Raw genomic sequence first — 18,356 nt, forward strand, 5'->3', positions numbered from 1 at the left:
GGAGCACCTCCCACAGACAGCCTCCCCACGTGGACCGTGGATGGGACTCCTCACAGCACAGCGGCTGGGTCCTGAGAGCAAGACCGTGTTCTAAGAAAACCAGGCGGAGCACATGGCCTTTCCTGAGCTGGCCTCGGAAGGCACAGAGTGTCCCTCTTGGCACACTCTGTGGATCGAAGCAGTCAGAAGTCCATCCAGGTTACGAGGAGGGGACATAGACCCCACCTTTCGGCGGGGAGGTGCTTCGTGGAATTTGGGAGCCACGTCTTAGAACCCTGCAGTGACCACGTGTGGACATCCAGCTTGTCTCTGTGGTCCCCACTGAGGTTCAGGAAGGAAGAAGCAAGAGGTGCCGAGAAGCGATGTGTCCAAGTGGGCTCCCGGGAGGCACGCCGCCAGAGTTGCTGGGGCAGGGCTGGGGAGCGTGCCTGTCCAGGTGGGCTTGCCAGAGAGCCTCCTGGCACAGAAGCCATGGTGGCTGGCACTTAGCACGTGCCAGGCAGCCTTCTGAGCGTTTCACAAGTATTAATTCATTAACTCATTACAACCCAGTGAGATGGTGGTGTGATGACCTCTCTCTTTTTTAAAATTTTATTTATGTATTTGACACAGAGAGAGAGAGAGCACAAGCAGGAGTAGCAGAAGAGGGAGAAGCAGGCTCTCCACTGACCAGGGAACCTGATGTGTTACTCGATCCCAGGACTCTGGGACCATGACCTGATCCAAAGGGAGACGCTTAACCGACTGAGCCACCCAGGTGCCCATGATTACCTCTCTTAAAAAAGAGGAAAGCGAGTCACAGAGAAGCTCGGTGCCGCAGACGAAGCCACGTTCACCATTCTTCATGCCATACATGCGAGCCCTTTGTCGCGTGACTCCCCTGGAGTGGACAGTGCGATCCCTGACCCCGTGGAGTGTGGGCTGGTCATGTGACTTGCCTTGGCTAGTGGAACAGGAAGTGACCGTGTTTCCGTCCCGGGGTGAGGCGCACCCTTTTATGATCCGATGATCTGTCCTGAGAAAGGCATTCTGGGTGGTTTCGGGCTTCTTCAGCCCCGGGGGTCCCCAAACGGATGCATGAAATAGATTAGAACCCAGCTGGAACCCTGGAGCCAGGGCCAGGAGCAGAGGGATATGCGTGTGGCAACTGTCTCTGGGGCAAAATTTAGAGAGCTGCCAAAAAACTCGGGAATCAAGCCGAATAATATTTTCATGTAAAATTTTAAAAATAAAAAGTAATGCGAAAAATCGGCTGCTATAGACTGAATGCTTGTGTCCCCCAAAATTCCCATGTTGAAACCTAACTCCCAGTGGGATGGTATTTGGAGGGGGGCTTTTGGGAGGTGATAAGGTCATGAGGGTAGAGCCTACATGACTGGGATTAATACCCTTATAAAAAAAGACCCCAGAGAACTTCCTCATCCCTTCCACTGTGTGAGCGCACAGGAAGAAGACTGCCATCTATAAGCAAGCAGATTTCACCAGATCCGGGAGTTGCCAGCACCTTAACCTTGGGCTTCCCCAGCCTCCAGAACTGTGAGAAATAAATTTTTGTTGTTGTTGCAGTATGGGAAAGCTGTTAATACTCAATTTATGGTATTAGTTATAGCAACCTGAATGAACTGAGACATTCACAATGAACAAAATAGCAACATTTCCCGTAAGAACAGGACCCTTATTGAAGCCCAGCCCAGCCCTGTGCAGAGTTCCTTTTCCTAGACGAGGCTGGAGTCCCTCCCTGGGTCCATGCTCCAGCCTCCTCCGCCCGGCAGATGGTCCTGGCCCTCTCCCCTGCGGAAAACCCTAATGAGATTGATCTCAGATTTCAAAGCCAGGTGCCAGATCGAAGGCTTAAGTTTCAACATATCAAGCCAAGAACCAGCTACTTGATTCTCATTCTTCTCACCTATGTCAAAGATATAAAGGAGTTGGTCATGAAAGGGTCTTGGGGGAAAGGAACATTTCCAAGACCACTATGGCATGCTGTGGGAATGTCTGCTCCCCATTTTAAGTCTAGAGTGCTTGACGCATGTCCTTGTAGCTGAGGGTTCTGTGGACCACTGTCTGTCCTCTGCCTGATAAATCTAATGAGTGATAGACGATCTGAGTTAGAGACCGGAGATCTTCCTGAATTCAGAGCAGTTTATACTCTTAACGCTGGTCGGGGCCAAGGATGTGAGTTTCATATGGACCAGATGTGGGAAATCCGCAAGAGAAAGTTGGCGCCCCATCTAAAGTTGAAGCCCCATCTAAGGGAGTTCACTGGAGGGGCAAGAGATCTCAGCACAGGAAACCACAGGTACTAGACCATTCCTAGAGGCTGTGGAAGGACGTAGCAAGCAACCCACATAACGATGCACGGAACTCCATCAAGCTGCCTGCAGGTGAGCCACTGCCTGGGAGGGTGGGAAGGGGTTGGGAAAATCTACAAAATGCTTGTGATTTTAATGTCATTGTGAAACATCACCCATGCTCCAAGTGTGACATTTTCTTACTGTGACACCATAGTACCAGGCAACTAAGAACTTTCATGTTCCTCCCACCTCCTCCCCCGACCCCTACAAGACCCACCTCCCAAGGACCAAGGGCAGGGGAGAGAGAAACTGAAATTAGTTAAAAGGGAAGCCAGAGAGCAAGGAAAGAAGAACTTGCCCATCCTTCTCTTCCTCAGTTTCCACCTTTTTGTGCAAGCCGACCACAGTGTGGGGAAGGAGGGAAGGTCTTCCCTTTGCCCGAAGACTGAACTGTCTATCATCACATGGGCAAAGGATTTTAAGGGAGGCTACATCTGCCACCCGAAGAGCTTTTGGTACAGATGAGAAAAACCACGGGACAGTCCAAGTTTTGATCGAGGTGCAGGGGAAAATCAAGCCCAGATTCACTTTAAGGAAGCAGCGGCAGGGAGGTCAGGTTGTGCTCGGTGGCCCGAGGTCTGGATGTAATGGGTGACGGTGCCAGGAGGACCGTCAGCTGGCCAGCCAGGGGGCCTCTCCCATTTCTCCTTGCAGAAGTGCCACGGGACATGGGGCCACCGGGCAAGGAACTGTGTTTCCCAGCCCTTCTCGCCAGCGTGCATGGCCAGGGGAAGGGAGTGGAGGGGCCGGACTGCAGCATCCTCTGCAGGCTCTTCCCCTAACCCCGCTGGCTGAACGGGAATGTGGTTCATGGGGTGAACGCAGCTTTGACCTTGCACATGGTGACATGGTCCTAGAGATGGGACAGCCTGAAACCTGGATGCCCACATGACCCGTGGAGCAGAGCCAGCCCCTGGCCTAGTACACTCAGCTCAGACTTTGCCATGAAACAGCTGTCGTCCTGTTCCTCTGTTGCCGCGGCTGGACCTTTCACGATGAGCTACAGAGCATCTCACTCCCTGGGCACGACATCCGCTCCAGGTTACTGAACTACATTCAGATGTCTCTCCCTCCAGAGAGCAGCCCCTCAGCCAACTCAGGGATGAAAACTCTGGGGAGAAAACACGCTTGGTGATCGGACGTAGTTTCTAGCTCAGCTCTGCCCCCTCACCACTGTGCAACCTCAGACAAGTGGCTTCACCTCTCTGGGCCTGGGTTCCTGGTGTATAAAATAAAGGCGGAGTCATAATCCTTCCACACAGCTTTGCCACGAGGATCCAACAAGAGGCCCCAGTAAGCCGTGACCCAGACTGAAGCTTTCCTTTTGCGTAAGTGACAGGTTCAGGGAGGTGGAACAAAATAAGTACTTGGAGTTCGCAGCACAGAATTCTCTGAACTCAGATTCCCAGCGTGCCCCGTCCTGGGGTTGGGAACTAAGACGGCTGTCCTGCACTTGTCTCTGAATGGTTTCACAGCAAGGGAATTTTCCTACCATCTGCTTCTACCCTCTGTCCCAGGGCTAAGCAGAGATCTGTGGGGCTAGTGTCCTCTGCCGCAGCCAGCCCCCCTATGCCCAGTAACCCCATCCCAGGGAGAGCCTGAGGGATGCAAGGAGCCGGGGCCAGGCCCAGGCTGGAGCAAGCGTGCTCTGTTTAGTAACAAGCAGAATGTCATGGATTGTGTAATGGGAATATTAATTCCTCCTTGCAGAGAACATAGGGTTGCCAGGGGCTTCTTCGTATGTTGTCTGGTCCAACTGCCCTGTCCCCACCTCCCATGTAGAGATAAAGAAGCTCAAGTGTCTGGGAAAGGACATGACTTATTCAGAGTCCCCAGCAGGGGGAGGGAGAGGCAGAGAGGGCCGGGGCTTGGCCCACAGGGGAAGGCTTGCTCTGGTGAGCCCAGCTGCGTCCCCATGAGCCCTTCTAACAACACTGTGCTGGCCTGTGATACAGGGGACAGTGTTGGCCTCACGCTTACAAAGTCCAGGACTAGGAAAGCGTCAACGTGATATGCCTCCTACAATTGCCCTCTCTGCCTAGTGCGGGCAAAGAATGGAAGGGGAGCTAGGAAGGTGGGCAGAACAGGGAGTTCTCCTCCTGCTCCCCCATGCCCCAGGCCCGCCTGGTTTCGATTCTACCCTAGCCAGGCTCACCTCGTTTTGTGAATATCCTGACAGAGATCTCGCCCTCTGATTTGGGAGCCTGGTCACCTACATGCTTGTTGGCATTTCTTGATCAAAAACACAGACCATTGGGGTGCCTGGGTGGCTAATTGGGTTAAAGCCTCTGCCTTCAGCTCAGGTCGTGATCCCGGGGTCCTGGGATGGAGCCCCACATTGGGCTCTCTGCTCAGCAGGGAGCCTGCTTCCCTTTCTCTCTCTGCCTACCTCTCTGCCTACCTGCGATCTCTGCCTGTCAAATAAATAAATAAAATCTTAACAAAACAAAACAAAACACAGACCATCAATGCAAAAATCTTTTCTCGCCCACACAAAGCTTGAGATGGCCTCTGGTTTCGAATTCCCCCATCTGCCATGGCACCAGCTTTGTGCCATCTGGGACAAGGAGGGGACAGCGAGGTGAACACGAGGAGTGGGTTTCTCGTGGAGCTGAAGGGGGGCGGGGCTGGAGACCCCGAGGATAAAGCGCGCAGCAGGTGCAGGGCTGGTCTCCTCCTCTTCCCTCCACCCTGGGGGCAGGTTCGGTGGACACAGGCTCAAGATCTGTCCCTCGACCTCCACCCTCAGCCCCTCACACACCCCGCTTCACTCCACACGAGGGCTCACTCTGCTTGTCCACGGTTTACTAAACACTGTCCAGAAAGTTGTACATCAAGTCAACCATACAGACCTGGGCTCTGTCCTGACCTTGAGAACCAACTGTCCAACTGAAGGTGGCCCACTACTGACAGGTAACTATTGTGGGGCATGACCTGAGCACAGGGGCACGCTCTCTTTGCTCGATACTAGCAGGACCCCCCCCCATTCAAGGCTTGGTGATGCAAAAATGTTTCCAGACGATGCCAATCATTCCCGGGGGCCAAATCAATGGTCTCCAGGGACCCCACAGAACTCAGACCTATGGTGGCCCCAAAGGGCTAATGATCTGTGGGGTAGGGGGGAATTTCTCATCTGACCTCGCTGCCCCTCCAGAGGGACACTGCCAACTCAGCACATACCTCCCAGAAGGCCTAGAAAGGCAAGGGCCAAGAGAGGGGCACAACCTCCTGTTTTGGGGTGCTCCTCCCCCATCTATTCAAACTTGAAGACTGACCCAGTGCTGCCCCAAGGGTAGGTGTGATCCGGGGAGGCCAAGGCCAGCTTTGGTTGGAGGAAAAAGCAAACCTCTGGGAAGCAGAGAAAATTCACACAGTCAGGAACACAGCTTAGAAACAAACCCACTTTAATTGGTAGCGTACACAGAGATCTGGGGCAGCAGGGGGACATCATGGGGTGGGACCAGGCCACACACCTGTCCTGGCGATGGTACCCGGTCTGCCTAGAGGGTGCAGGCTGGGGCTGGGTGAGGGCATGGAAGCGAGGTGCCAGGGGAGAGGGATAGGGTACGGCAAGCTGGGGTTGGGGCCCGTGTAGAACTCGGTGTTCACGTGTGTGTACACAGAATTTACAGGAACCCTCAAAGGGCAATCTAGAGAAAGGGTCAGGGAAAAGGCGCTCTGGTTTCTGAAGGGCCCCTCCCCCCGCCCGGGGCTAAGGAAGCATGGGGGGGGTGGTGTGCCCGATACCCAGACTTAGCCCCACTTCTGCCAGTCGCAGACTTGCCATGTGCGCTGGGACCAGAGAGACAGTCACCCTCTCTGGGTCTCAGAAAGAGTCACTAGATGATCACTAAAGTTCCTGGTAGGCCTAAATCTCAGTATTTTAAAGGAGATTAAGATACAAAATATATTTGTTAAGAGCTGAGGACAAGACATGCTCAAATCCCGCCACACCTGGTCCGCAGCCGTCCAGCGCTAGGTACAGGCTAGGGACCCCCGAGGAGCTTTCCCACCTACCTCTCCGGGCTCGGCTCTGGTTCCCAGCTGCTCCTGCACCCCCCTCCCACCCCCAAACAGCACACAGGGCACAGGGCAGTGGGGTGGCAGGGGTGGGCACAGGCCATGCGGGTGAGGGAAAGAGGCCAGGGTTGGGAAAGGGCCTGGCCTGGGAGGCATAAAGTGCACTGCTCACCCTCTTTGTTTCCTAGCACACAGTGGACCCAGCACCCAGCAGGTGCTCAATAAATGCTTAAGAAGCGAGCACAGTAGGAGATAGTGTGGTTCGAGGCAGATCCCTGCCCTGAACCAGGTGCCTCGGGGATGGGCTGAAGCGTACCACCTCCTCTGTGACACGGGGGAGGGAAAGGGGACGTGGGTCGGGGGAAGGGAGGAGGGGGCAGGAGGAGAAGCAGCCCCAGCCTGCCCGCCCCCCCAAGTGCAAGTGTAAACTGTGAAGCTCATGACGGAGGGCAGTGTCTAGCCGGAGGCAGGACCCCGGAACCCTGTCCGGGATCAGGATCGGGGGAGGGAGGGTCCCCAGGAGAGGCAGTGGGGTCCGGCCAGCCAGGCGGGGGCAGCTTTTACAGTACAAGGATTTCTGTTCCTACAGCTACGCACAACGGGAGGACAGCTAGAACTGCAAAGCACAACCAGCAGACAGAGGGGAGGAAACTGGGAGAGAGAGACAGACAGACAGACACGGCGGAGGCCAGTGGAGGCCAGGCAGTCCAGGGATGGGCGTGGTCCACGGACATGGCCACGCTCCTCTTCCTTCATACAGTCAGCGGCCACTGGCTCACCGTCAGGGACACCTGAGGGCCACCCCCAGGCTGGGGGTGGGAGCAGCTAAGCCGAGACCAGAGGGCCTGAGTCCTTTCCCGCCTTGCTCTGGGGGGCTCGGTTCTACCTTGCTACGACTGTTCCAGGAGTCTCCCTCCGGGTAGGGAGTCTGGCCCCTCTGGCATCAGCATTTCTTACAGCCCTAAGGTTAGGGCGGCCCTGATTTGGGTGCTGGAAGCACAGGGGACCTCAGAAAAGCAGAATCAGAGGGAAGTGGTGAAAAGGCAGGAGAACATACAGAGGTCAGAGACTGGGGTCGTCCATTCTGGTGCCAGAGGCCTTCGAACATGGCTGCCATTGGGGGTCTCGTTGCGGGGGGGGGGGACATGGACAGCGGGCACATGGGGCCACCTCCTGGAAGGCACTGCCCTAGCCCCACCCCAGCGTCCCTCCCGGTCACTGGATGGTGCATTTGTCCCGCTCGCGGGCCTGGCCCTCCCGAAGGACCTTGGCCTTGATGTACTTGAGGTCACTGTTGACGCTAGGGCGGCGGGCAAAGGGCGAGACCATGCCATAGGCGTCCATGTCCTTGACGCGGCGCATGCAGAAGGGCCGGGGGTGGAAGGCGTCGCCGTACTGCACGGAGATCTTGCGGTGCAAGGCCGGGCTCATCTCGTGGGGCAGCTTGGCCATGCTGAAGAGCACGTAGAACATCTCATCCACGTTGGTGTTCTTCTTGGCCGACACCTCGAAGTAGGCGCAGTTCTCGTCCCCGGACACCAGCAGCTCGGCCTCGGTGGTGGGCACCTGCCGACACAGCTCACCGTGGTCGTTCTTATTGCCACAGATGACCATGGGCAGTTCCGCCGCCTCCTTGGTCTTGTTCTTCAGGCAGGATTTGACCTCCAGGATCTGCTTCTGGAGGCGCTTGACCTCGTCGAAGGACTCCCGGTTATCCAGGCTGAACACCAGGATGAAGACGTCACCTGCGGGGAGAGGGACACAGGTGGGGAGGCGGCCCCTTCCAGACAGACTCAGCCCTCCCGGCCAGTCCAAGGAGGAGTCGCTGTTCTCCCCCTTTTCCAGAGCAGGAAGCCGAGGCCCAGAGGGGTCAAGCCCTTGTTCAAGGTCACACAGCAAACGTGTGGCTCAGCCTGGCTCAGACACAGTTAATTCCACCAACACTGCCCAGCGGGGCTGGAGATGGAGTGAGCCGCTTGTGAATTTGTGCAGACTGTGTTAGAATAATAATAATAACAACAACAGTACAATTTTCACGACAGCAGGGGTCTTGCCCGACTTGTTCTGTGCACATCTCCCGGGGCCTGGAATCATGCCCGACACATCAGAGGCACTCACATGCCTAGGTTCACATCTGGCCCCTGCCACTTGCTGGCCATGCGGCCCGAGGCAGGGCAGGCAGTCTCTCTAAACCTTAGTCTTCTCCATCCCTCCCACGTGGATGAAATACATCTTTTTATGCGGGTTGCCCTGGATAATGAATGGAGAATGGCCTAGGCTCAGAGGTCTTACGTTTCGAGACACCAATGGGAACAAGTCCCTGTGAGAACTAGCGTGGGCCGTGGACTCCATGCGTACTTTCCTCCCAAAGCCCCTGCGAGGGGGATTTCTGCACCTTCCTGGTATAGGTGAGCAAAGAGAAGCTCAGAAAGGGTGAGCAGCCCGCCCAAGCTCACACAGCATGAACGTGGCTAGGTCGAGACGGGGACCCGCTGCTGTCCTTACCTAGCCAGTCCCTGACCCACAAGTGCTCTCTGCTTCTTGAATAAGTCACAGATGAGTAAGTGAGTGCCAGCTTCCAAGACCCACACGGTCCCTGCTTCAACTAACTGCATCCCTCAAGACAGGTCTTTGGGTCTGAAACGGGCCGCTCAGGGGGAGCGGGGGGGGCAGGGAGAGAGAGCCTGGGCGGTGCCCATATCCCAGTCTCTGGAGGTTATCACTGGGATTACAGGCTCACGCTCAAACTGGCCTCAATACGTAAGAACCTGTGGGGAGATGTCCAAAATCCATTCCCCAAACAAGGAAACTGAGGCTCAGAGACGCGTGCAACGTTCAGAACCATGATCCGGCCAACGGTGCACCCTTCACCGTGCGCCCCAGGGCAGAGGGAGACGGTGTCACCCATGACCTTGACTCCCAGTGCCCAGTGCCTGATGGGTGTCTGTAAAGCTGGGTGAATGGGCGGAATGGGATGGGAAGAACGGGGGTGGGGGCCCCTGAGAGAGGCACCTGCAAGGTGGCCCCAGCCTGGCCTGCCAACCCCGTCCCATTAGGCCAATCCTGGGCCCCTGAGGACTCGGTGGCCTTGACATATTCAGATGCGAGACCACGATGCCAAGCTTCAGAGACTGCCTGGCTGGCAGCTGGAAAGAGAGCCGGCAGCAGAATTAATGGCTTTCAGAATTTCCTGCGCACCAGCCCCAGGTTGGAAAACGAGGCACGGGCTTGTGGGTGAAAAAAAAAAAAAAAAAGCAGCAGACAGATGTGCTCCGAATCCTAAGTGCACATTCAAAAGAGACGGACAAAAACCCTCCCAGTCACAATGATGATACAAACATAAAGGTCAGTGTGTTCGTGGGGGGTCCAGAAGTGTCCCCGCCAGGCTGATGGAGTGGCCACCGCTGGGGAGGGGACAGGAGTCTGGCGTTGGGGACACAGGACAAGGGGGCTTCTTTAACCTCCTCTGTGTTTACAGGAGGGTGCGTTTGCAAATCACTGGTGTAATTAAAAAATGAATTTTGGAAATACGCTCGTGGTCCTCCTCTACATCTGTCTCTCTCCTCCCTCTAATGTTAGCCTTATTTATATTAGTGGGCGCCTAGTCCCCTCCCCAAGGCAAGGAAAGCAGACATCCCTACATCCCCAGCAGGTGCTTGAAGTGTCCCCGCAGCCACACTGTGGGGGAAGCAAGCCAATGTCCGCCGTGCTGCTGGGGAGACGGACACTCAGATCTTTGATCACACCTCGGAGCCACCAAGTGGCTCCAGGTCAACCCAGGGCTCCTTCCATCCGGACACAGCCTCTCCAAACTATGGGGTGGGTGGGACAGTCCGCAAGGACAGCCTGCAGGAAGAGGCCATCTGCCCAGGGTGCTGAAGGAGGGGGCTTGGCTCGGGTGCGGGGACAGGAGTGCACACGGCGTGCGTTTCTTGGTCCGAGAGCATCTCCATTTGGGGGGTTATTTTAGTGATGGCTAGGGGACACTTGCTCACTCCTTCCCTTCATCACCCCCCAGCAGTGGAAGAAGCACGGCTCAGGCAAGGACTCTGTGAGCCCGGAGCAGACACTCTATAAATGCTGGGTTGGTCTAAGACCCGTGTTTGCTGAGCACTTACTCTCTGTTCACCAAGCACTTCTGCTGTATGAACTCACTTACTACTCACGGTGACTTTGGGGTGGGCACTGACACCATGCTCTCACAGAGAGGACCAAGCTGCTGACAGATAAAGTCACTTGCCCAGAGGTACAAAACCAGGAAGCAGCTGCCCAGGACGGACTGGTTTCTGGCCAGCCCTCCTACAGCCACCACGGGGAAACTGCCTGGGTTAGGCAAAGGATGGCCCGGGCCCCCATCTCCATCCACCCCCTTAATCCCGGGCCATCTCTCTTCCCTCCCCGCCATTCCCAGCAGGGCCAAGAGACTACAGGACATTTTCATGGTGGAGAAGGAGAGCCAGATGGCCAGGGACCACCTGTGTTACCACCTGGACTAACTTAACCTCTCTGGGCCTCAGTTTCCCCACTTGTAAAATGGAAGCAAAGCCCCATCTCCCAGGTTGGTTGTGAGGACAAAAGAAACCCACACAAGCTCTAAGAATGGGCTCAGGCACGCAGCTTGAGAAGGCCCAGCCGTCCTGGGCCAGAATAAACAGGGGGTGAACGGACACCAGGGCAGTGAGCCCCTGTGTGGTGGGTGGATGAGCAGGAAGGAGGCCGAGAGAGTGTGAATGAAGGCACGGGCAGGGCTGCCAGGCCCCCTAAAGATGCCCCAGTCTAACGTCTCTGTCTTACAGACAGAAAGCGGACACCTAGACAGGAGCCCCGCGGAGGAGACCAAGGTGGCCAGCAAGAGGCTGCAGGGCCGGGTGATTAATAACTGTGATTATTACTAAGTTACTGGCCTGGGCGGGGCTCCCATCTGCCCTTTGACTGACTGCTCGCCGGGGTCTGCCCTTACTGCTCTGGGGGGCAGCAAAGGCCTGGGATGTCAAAAGAACTGAGGCCAGCAGACTGACCCTGGGCCCCAGGGCTCTGCAGGGCCACCTCCAGCAGGAGGAAGGCGGGAGACCCTCTCTGCTCCCCAGAGAGGATGACCCCTCTCCCCCGCCCTCACACCGGCCTGCATCAGCGCCTGATCTGGAAGGCAGCCCTGCAGCACTTGATGCCAGCCAGCCGGTGTGGGATTTGGGCCCCAGCTTGATCACCTGCTCCAGCAAGCGGCACCCACCCTCTCTACCCCTCCCCACGCCCAGGGGTGGGGCTGGCGGTGAGCAGATATGTGCCCCCTCCCCAGCCCCGGGCACCCACCTGTGAGGATGGAGAGCCTGCGCATGGCAGGGAAGGGGTGGTTGCCAGACGTGTCCAGGATGTCCAGCTGGTACATGTCACCTCGGATGTTGTAGACCTTCCGATGGAAGTCCTCAATGGTAGGCGTGTACTGGTCCTCGAAGCGGCCGTTGAGGAAGCGGGAGACGATGGAGCTCTTGCCCACCCGCGAGGCACCCAGCACCACCATGCGGTACGAGTTCTTGGCGGGCACGCTGAGCGTGCAGTTCCCGCTGGACAAGGTCTTCATCATGGCTCGGGCCGGTGGCACGGAGCGGGGAGCCGACGCCAGGAGGCCCTGCACCCGGCCCTGCAGCCTCTTGCTGGCCGCCTTGGTCTCCTCCGCGGGGCTCCTGTCTAGGTGTTCGCTTTCTGTCTGTAAGACAGAGACGTTAGACTGGGGCGTCTCTAGGGGACCTGGCATTCATTCAGGCCCCCTGCGCCTTCATGCACGCCCTCTCGGCCTCCTTCCTGCCCATCCACCCACCACACAGGGGCTCACCGCCCTGGCGTCCGCTCACCCCCTGTTTATTCTGGCCCAGGACGGGGAGGGGGGCCCTGAATTTTCGCTTTACGCCAGCTCCCTGCTGCTCTTAGCCAGCCAGTCGCGGGCGTTCCCCGAGAGTCACTTGTGTCTATAAAAGGGGCTCCGCTCCCAGGACTGTCGCACAGGCTCGGTCACAAAATGTTAACTCCTGCTAGAACCTGATCTCTTCCTGGCTCTTTGTTGGGTCCTTTCCCTGTTCTGGCCTCCCAGGAGCTGTGACTCCAGGCCATGACCTGGGGAAGGCTCTAGAGAGCCATTTCTTAGGCCTGGGGTAGGGGTAGGGGGGTGCTATGGCCTTTGGGGCCTTCCCAGAAACAGGGAAAAAGGCAAGGTCCAGATCACGCCCTCCGCAGCCCGGGGCCCAGCGGTTTCAGCCCCAGGCCCTGGGAATTTGCTCACCTCCAGGAGATCCAGAGATCTGGATGTGGGTCAGAGAACTGACCCAGGGACAACTCAAGTCCCTCAGAGCTCCAAGGGTTTATGGTTCGGAGGCACACCCAAAACTTTCTATGGGAGCTCCTCAGCTTCGTGGAAGCGACTGAAATGGGTCCCAGCTCCAAAGCCCAAATGGAGATAAATAGAGCCCCAGGGCCCCAAAAGGCCCGCCCCAAAGGCCAGCCGCAGCCCCACCACTCCCCTTCACTCCATCAGCACCCACCGGAATCCACTCAGAATCCCTTAGCCCATCACTCTGTTGGAGCTCTGCTGAGATCTGCCTCCACTTCTTAGCTCGTGCTGGTCCCTCTGCCAGAACACCCTCTTCTCTTTATGCTTCAAGCCCTGGCTCACATACCACCTCCTCTCTGGAGGCTTCTCTGGCTCCCCAGCCCACCCCAGCAGAAATCCCTCCTCCCTCTAGAGAAGAGGAACTAGAAGTGGATACAGGCCTGCTGGGTATCAGTCTCCTCTGCCCTCAGCCTGCTGCCACACACAGTTGTGCAGGCTGGGCACTGCACAAGGCACCCAGCTGAGTGGGAAAGCAGGGAATGTCTTTGTGGAGTTCATCTGCCCAGAGAAGGCACCTCTTTTCAGGGTGCACTGGGAAGTGTACAGGCCAGCTCCCACTGGTCGGCCCACCTGGGTTCTCCAGCTCAGGGGCCTGGAATGCTTCATCCATTTAGCCCAAGGCCCTCTCCGACATCATAATGTCCTCTGCTGTCAGGCTAAGAGACTGGAGGTGGAGGGACCTCTTGTGTGTGTCTTCTGGCATACGCCCTGTTCAGGGCATTCAGGCATCTGCTCCAACTGGAGCCCTGTCCAACTGAAAGCCACAGTGCAATAAACCGGCTCTCAGAAATACCTTTTGCAAAAGCTTTTATTGGTAGCATTTATCAACCTCCATGGCACACACATTCCCAGCATGGCCAATTCCCACCTACCAGGAGGACCTCGATGAATGAACTGCAAAGAGAGGCGCACGTAAGCCCGCTCGGCACACCGCTGACCCGAAGCAAGCCTGGAGCCCTGACAACCACCATACACCCAGCCCCCGCCTTGTGCCTGGCCCTGTGCTAAGTACAGGAACAAAATCAGGGATTCTAAACTGATTCTGGTGGGAGCTGACATTGACCTTGCAGTCAACGTATGCCAGAGTGTCCTGAGCGCCCTGATTAACGTGTACTCACTCGCTCCCCACCCCGAGTAACCCCAGAAGGTAGGTGGTGTACCCCCAGTTTATAGGAGGGGATACTGAGGCACAGAGAAGTTTAGTAACTGCTCATGGTCATACAGCCAGTAACCAGCAAAGGAAAGATCTGACCCCAGGCTGTCTGCCCCATGCATGGGAGCGTCCTCACCTTCTCCCTAGAGGGAAGATATTATCTGCCTATTACAAATAAGGACCCTGATACTTAAAAGTCCCCATGACTGGCCTGTGTAGTTAATAAGGGAGCCAGGACAGTGACTCCATGATAAAGACGCCCACCCCTCCCCCTTCATGCCTGCAGCCATCTCTCAATTTATCCCATAGGATCTCCGTGCCTTGTACCCAGCAAGGGCTCAGTGAATGATCTAGGAGCTCTCCTTTGGTGCTCTCCCGCAGCTTCCTTCTGAGGTCTTGTCCCTCCTCCCCCGCCCCGCCTGGCTGGCCCAGGTGCTGTGCTGAGGGTCTCTGTGCCCTGGACACACCTGTGGGTGCACAGTTGGGGGTGGGGAGCTGAAGGCTTCTCAGCAAGGCGGCCTGGGCCTTCAGCGGAGATGGGAGGGAAAGAGGCCCCATGCCACGACAGACCCCTCCCCAGTCCCCCTGCAGGGAGCTTGATTCTGCTGTGATCACCTCTGTCTAGACTGAGAAGGAAGGAGGTCAGCAGCCCCCAGGGACCCAGGGATCCAGGGACCATGGTAGTCCCCATCATCGCCTGCCCGGCTTCTAACCCAGAGTTCCTGGTAAAGACGTGCTTCTATCAGTGGCTGAAGGAGCCTGAGGAAGTCAGAGAGGAGAGTCAGAGAGGAGACAGGGCGTCAGAAGGAGGCAAAGGCGGGGCGGGGGAGGGGGGAGCGGGAGGGGGGAGTGGCTTTCCTCTCTGGGAGACGACTGTGACTGTGAGTCTTCACATGGCCCCAGGCACGTGGGGCTGTGTGTGGCACCCAGACACCTGGACGCCAGCTGACGGCTTCTGTGAGCCCCACCTCCTGTCCCCATATCCTCCTTCCTCTCCTCCCCCGGAGGCTGCACTGTGGGCCGCTTGGGTACAGCTTCTTTCCCCTGCTGCCGGCTCTCCGCTCTCCATCCTCAGCCCGGCCGACCCCCCACAGTGAGGAGCAGAGAGGAACCATTTGAAAATGTAGAGCCTAAGCCTGGAGGCTCAGACAGTGGCTAATGGGGACCCCTCACAGCATAAGAACCCCAAGGAGAGCTCTGTGACTCTCAGCTGACCCTACCCCAGGCCACTCCCAGGGGCCCTGGGAGGCAGAAAGTCCCAGAGCGGAGATGGAGTGGGGCAGAGGGGAGAAGGCAACCTAGCCAGACAGGTTTCTGTCTCACCAGATGCTTCGCGTACCTTGTTCCGGGGACCTCCCGACTGTCCCGTGAAGAGCAGACCACCGTCCACCCACTGGACTGGTGGGACCCTGGGGATCCATGTGGCTGAGTCACCTGCCCCAGCTCACTTGGATCACTGGCCAGACCAGGATGAGAATTAGGCTGCTGGGCTTGAAAGCCTGGGCTCTTACCTCCGTAAAAACCCACCCCCTGGCCAAAACCCGTCTTTTTCCAAACAGCGCCTGACTCTGAAGCTTCAGCTGGCGTCAGGCAGAGGAATGACCCCTGAGGCCCTATTAGATTCTTGTTCCCTCTCTCTTCCCACAGGTGGCTGGGGACAGGCACCCTGCCTAGGACTCACCCCAAACCCTGCCCAGCCGGCTCCCCGCAAATGCATCTATGGGTTCACCCCCTTCTTCGCCCTCAAGTCCCTCACCTAGGGTCTGCCTGGGAGACGGAGGGCATCAGAGGGACCAGGACATCAAGACAAGAGTCTTGACATGTCCTTCTCCCTATGAGTCCCCAGAGCTGGCTACATTGCACCAGCACCCCCCAACTCCCTCCTACACACCTCAAGCCTCCTCCATTAGCACACATCCCAGCCCCTCTAGACATACGTGTTATTCACTGACTTCCCTCCTCACACCGAGAGGCGTCCTGGGGGGCTTGGCCAAGCCAGCCTGGCGACCCTTGGCAGTTCAGGATGGTAAAAAGCGGGCAGCTATCCATCTCTCAGAGACCAACCCTGCTTCTCATCAGCTCAGCACCCTTGGGCAAATGGGTTGGCCTTGTGGGGCTGGTCATCGACTAAATGGCGACTGTGGAAACAAACCCATAGGGTGGCCCGAATTATTCAGCCAGAATACAGCTCCTGGCACATAGCAAGTGGGTTCCTTTGGTGCATCTCCTCCTGGCATTCAAGGGTCCGCCTGGAAGAGCCAGGGGTGATGGGACTGGAGTGCAGGCAGAGGTCTTGGGGGGGGGATCTGTTTTGTTACTGTGACACCACGGTAAGCCTGAATCACGGGCTCCCGAACTCACTGCCCCATCCCAGCCTGGCGTCCTACCTGCTGTGAATTCGTCATCCTCCCAGGGCAGGAGGGAAATGGAGGAGAGGTCAGAAGGAGCCCACCAGAGGGACTTGGAGGCCCTCCAGGCCAGCTGAAGACAGGAAATATTTCCGGGGGAAAGAATCACCCAGGAAACTCACTCCCTGCACCAACCCTCCATAAAGCTCCAGGAACACTGGACAGGAAGGTGCTCCTTAATCGTTCCTCCTCTCTGAGCCTGTGTCCTCATATTTAAATGGCTATTGCTCTAGGTCCCTGAAATGGAAAGCTCCTAGGAGCACATCTAGCACAGAGTAGAAGCTCGGTACATCTTTCCCACCTGGGATAAGGAAAGGGCCTAGCACTCAGCCTGATACATAGTCGGTGCTCAACTAGGATCATTTTCTTGAGACAACATAAAGTTGCCTTTGATCCCATCACATAATAGATGCTCAATCAGCTTAACTTTCCCTAGTCACATAATGCTTCCTCTAGCCTTCCTCCCACAAGACTCAAACCCTTCTTCCTGGCTCCCCCCACAACAGCCAGCTCCCCAGTTCTGATGGGGTGTCTCTCTCCTACCTGAGAGTGGTGCGCTGGGCCTCTGGCACAGCTTGGAGGGCTGCCTGGAAGCGCCTGGAGGTGCGGGGAACCGCTGGCTTCTCCGGTGGCAGCCGCCGCTGCCGCCGAGGCTTCCAGAGTCTGCAGCGACTCCTGGGTCACTGCGCTGGGCTCCTCCTCTGCGCGGCTCCGGGCGCCGGGCTGGGCGCGGCCGGGCGAGGGGACATGGGGAGCCGGTGCCCCATGGGTGGGTTCTGATGGCTCGGAGGGGTCTGGGCGCCGGGCGGGCTCGGGCTCGCCGCCACCGGCCCTGCCCTGCCCCGACCCGGGGGACTCCTGCTGAGCCAGGTGCCCGGAGGCGCGGGGACGTCCGATCCCGGGGTCCCCGCCTTGGTCTCCGGGGGTTGGGGAGGGCGGTAGGGGAGACTCCGGGCTTTAAGAGGGTCCTTAGAGACTCCTGGAGGGTCCTTTGGAGGTGCCTGGAGGGTGCGTGCGTATGTGCGCTTCCCGAGAGGGCAAACCTACGCTGGCCGCCTATGCCACCTTCTCCGCCCGCGCCAAAGGGGGTCGCTCGGGGTGGGGGTGCTGCCCTGCTTGCCGCGGCCTCCTCTTCTGCCTGCAGCTCTGCAGCTCTCCCGGCGCCAGAAGGACGGCTCCTCTCTCCCTGCGAGGCTACGCCAGCAGCTGGAGGAGGAGCAGGGAGCTCAGCTCCGCGCGCGTGTGGGAGGGGGCCTTGAACGCCGCCCCAAGGTTTCGCACGTAGCTCCGAGTTAGCCTTAAACCCGCTCCTCCTCCCACTTCACCTCCTCTGGCCCGCGGTGGGGGCGAACTTTCTGCGGGCCCAAGCTCCTCCCTCCCTCCCTCTCCTGGAGGCGAACGCCCCTTTCCCGCAGGGCGAGGTCAACGGTCCCTCGGGAAAGCAATCGCAGCCGGGGCGCCAGTTGGCGAGCCCAGCAGCAGAAGCCCACCTCAGGCCTGGGCGCTCTCCGCCGTGCCTGCGAGCGTCGGTCCCTGGGCCCTTCGCTCAGCGCCCGTCCGCCCCCTTCGCGGCTCGCTAGCAGCGGGTCCCGCCGCCCAGCGCCCGCCTCGGCCTGCCGGAGCGCTGTCGCCCGCCTTGCCCGGCGCCCCGCCCCCGGCACTGGGCTCGGCCAATGGGTAGTGGGTCCTGCGGCCCGGCCCCGCCCCGCCCGCCCCGTCCACCCCGCCCGCGGTCGCCCGGGAGCCGCAGTCCGGCGTTCCGCGTGCCCGGGCGCTTGGGGCCGGGGCGACTGGTGGGGCGGCTGGGGGCGCGCACCGTGACCGGAAGGCGGCACCGGCCTCGGAGGCTGACGTCTGCACGCGCATCCGCACGCACACCGCGCCGACCGCTGGTGACCCGCGAGGGTCCCGCAGCCAGTCGCCCGATGTCCCCAGCCCGCGTGCCCGGCTCCCGCGCCCTCCTCTGTCGCGGAAATGCCTCGGTGCCCTACCGGTGTCCGTCCTGCCCGCCCCAAGATCTCGGGCCCGCAAGACTGCGG

At 58.2% G+C, this 18,356-nt stretch overlaps 1 protein-coding gene across 2 annotated transcripts; it reads right to left on the reverse strand.

Moving 5' to 3' along the window:
- Positions 1–5,741: 5,741 nt before the first annotated feature.
- RASD2 (RASD family member 2) lies at positions 5,742–16,979 on the reverse strand. 2 transcript variants are annotated; one of them, XM_044228270.1, is made up of 3 exons: positions 16,861–16,979; positions 11,685–12,078; positions 5,742–8,119 (listed from the first exon to the last, which is right to left on the reverse strand). In XM_044228270.1, exons 2-3 carry the CDS (start codon positions 11,953–11,955, stop codon positions 7,590–7,592), a joined length of 801 nt encoding a protein of 266 aa, XP_044084205.1. In that variant the 5' UTR covers positions 11,956–12,078; positions 16,861–16,979; the 3' UTR covers positions 5,742–7,589. The 2 variants fall into 2 exon arrangements, with proteins under 2 accessions (XP_044084205.1, XP_044084204.1); XM_044228269.1 differs by lacking the exon at positions 16,861–16,979 and adding an exon at positions 15,847–16,031.
- Positions 16,980–18,356: the final 1,377 nt, after the last annotated feature.

The sequence above is a fragment of the Neovison vison genome, chromosome 12 (genome assembly GCF_020171115.1).
Source record: "Neovison vison isolate M4711 chromosome 12, ASM_NN_V1, whole genome shotgun sequence".
NCBI lineage: Eukaryota > Metazoa > Chordata > Mammalia > Carnivora > Mustelidae > Neogale > Neogale vison.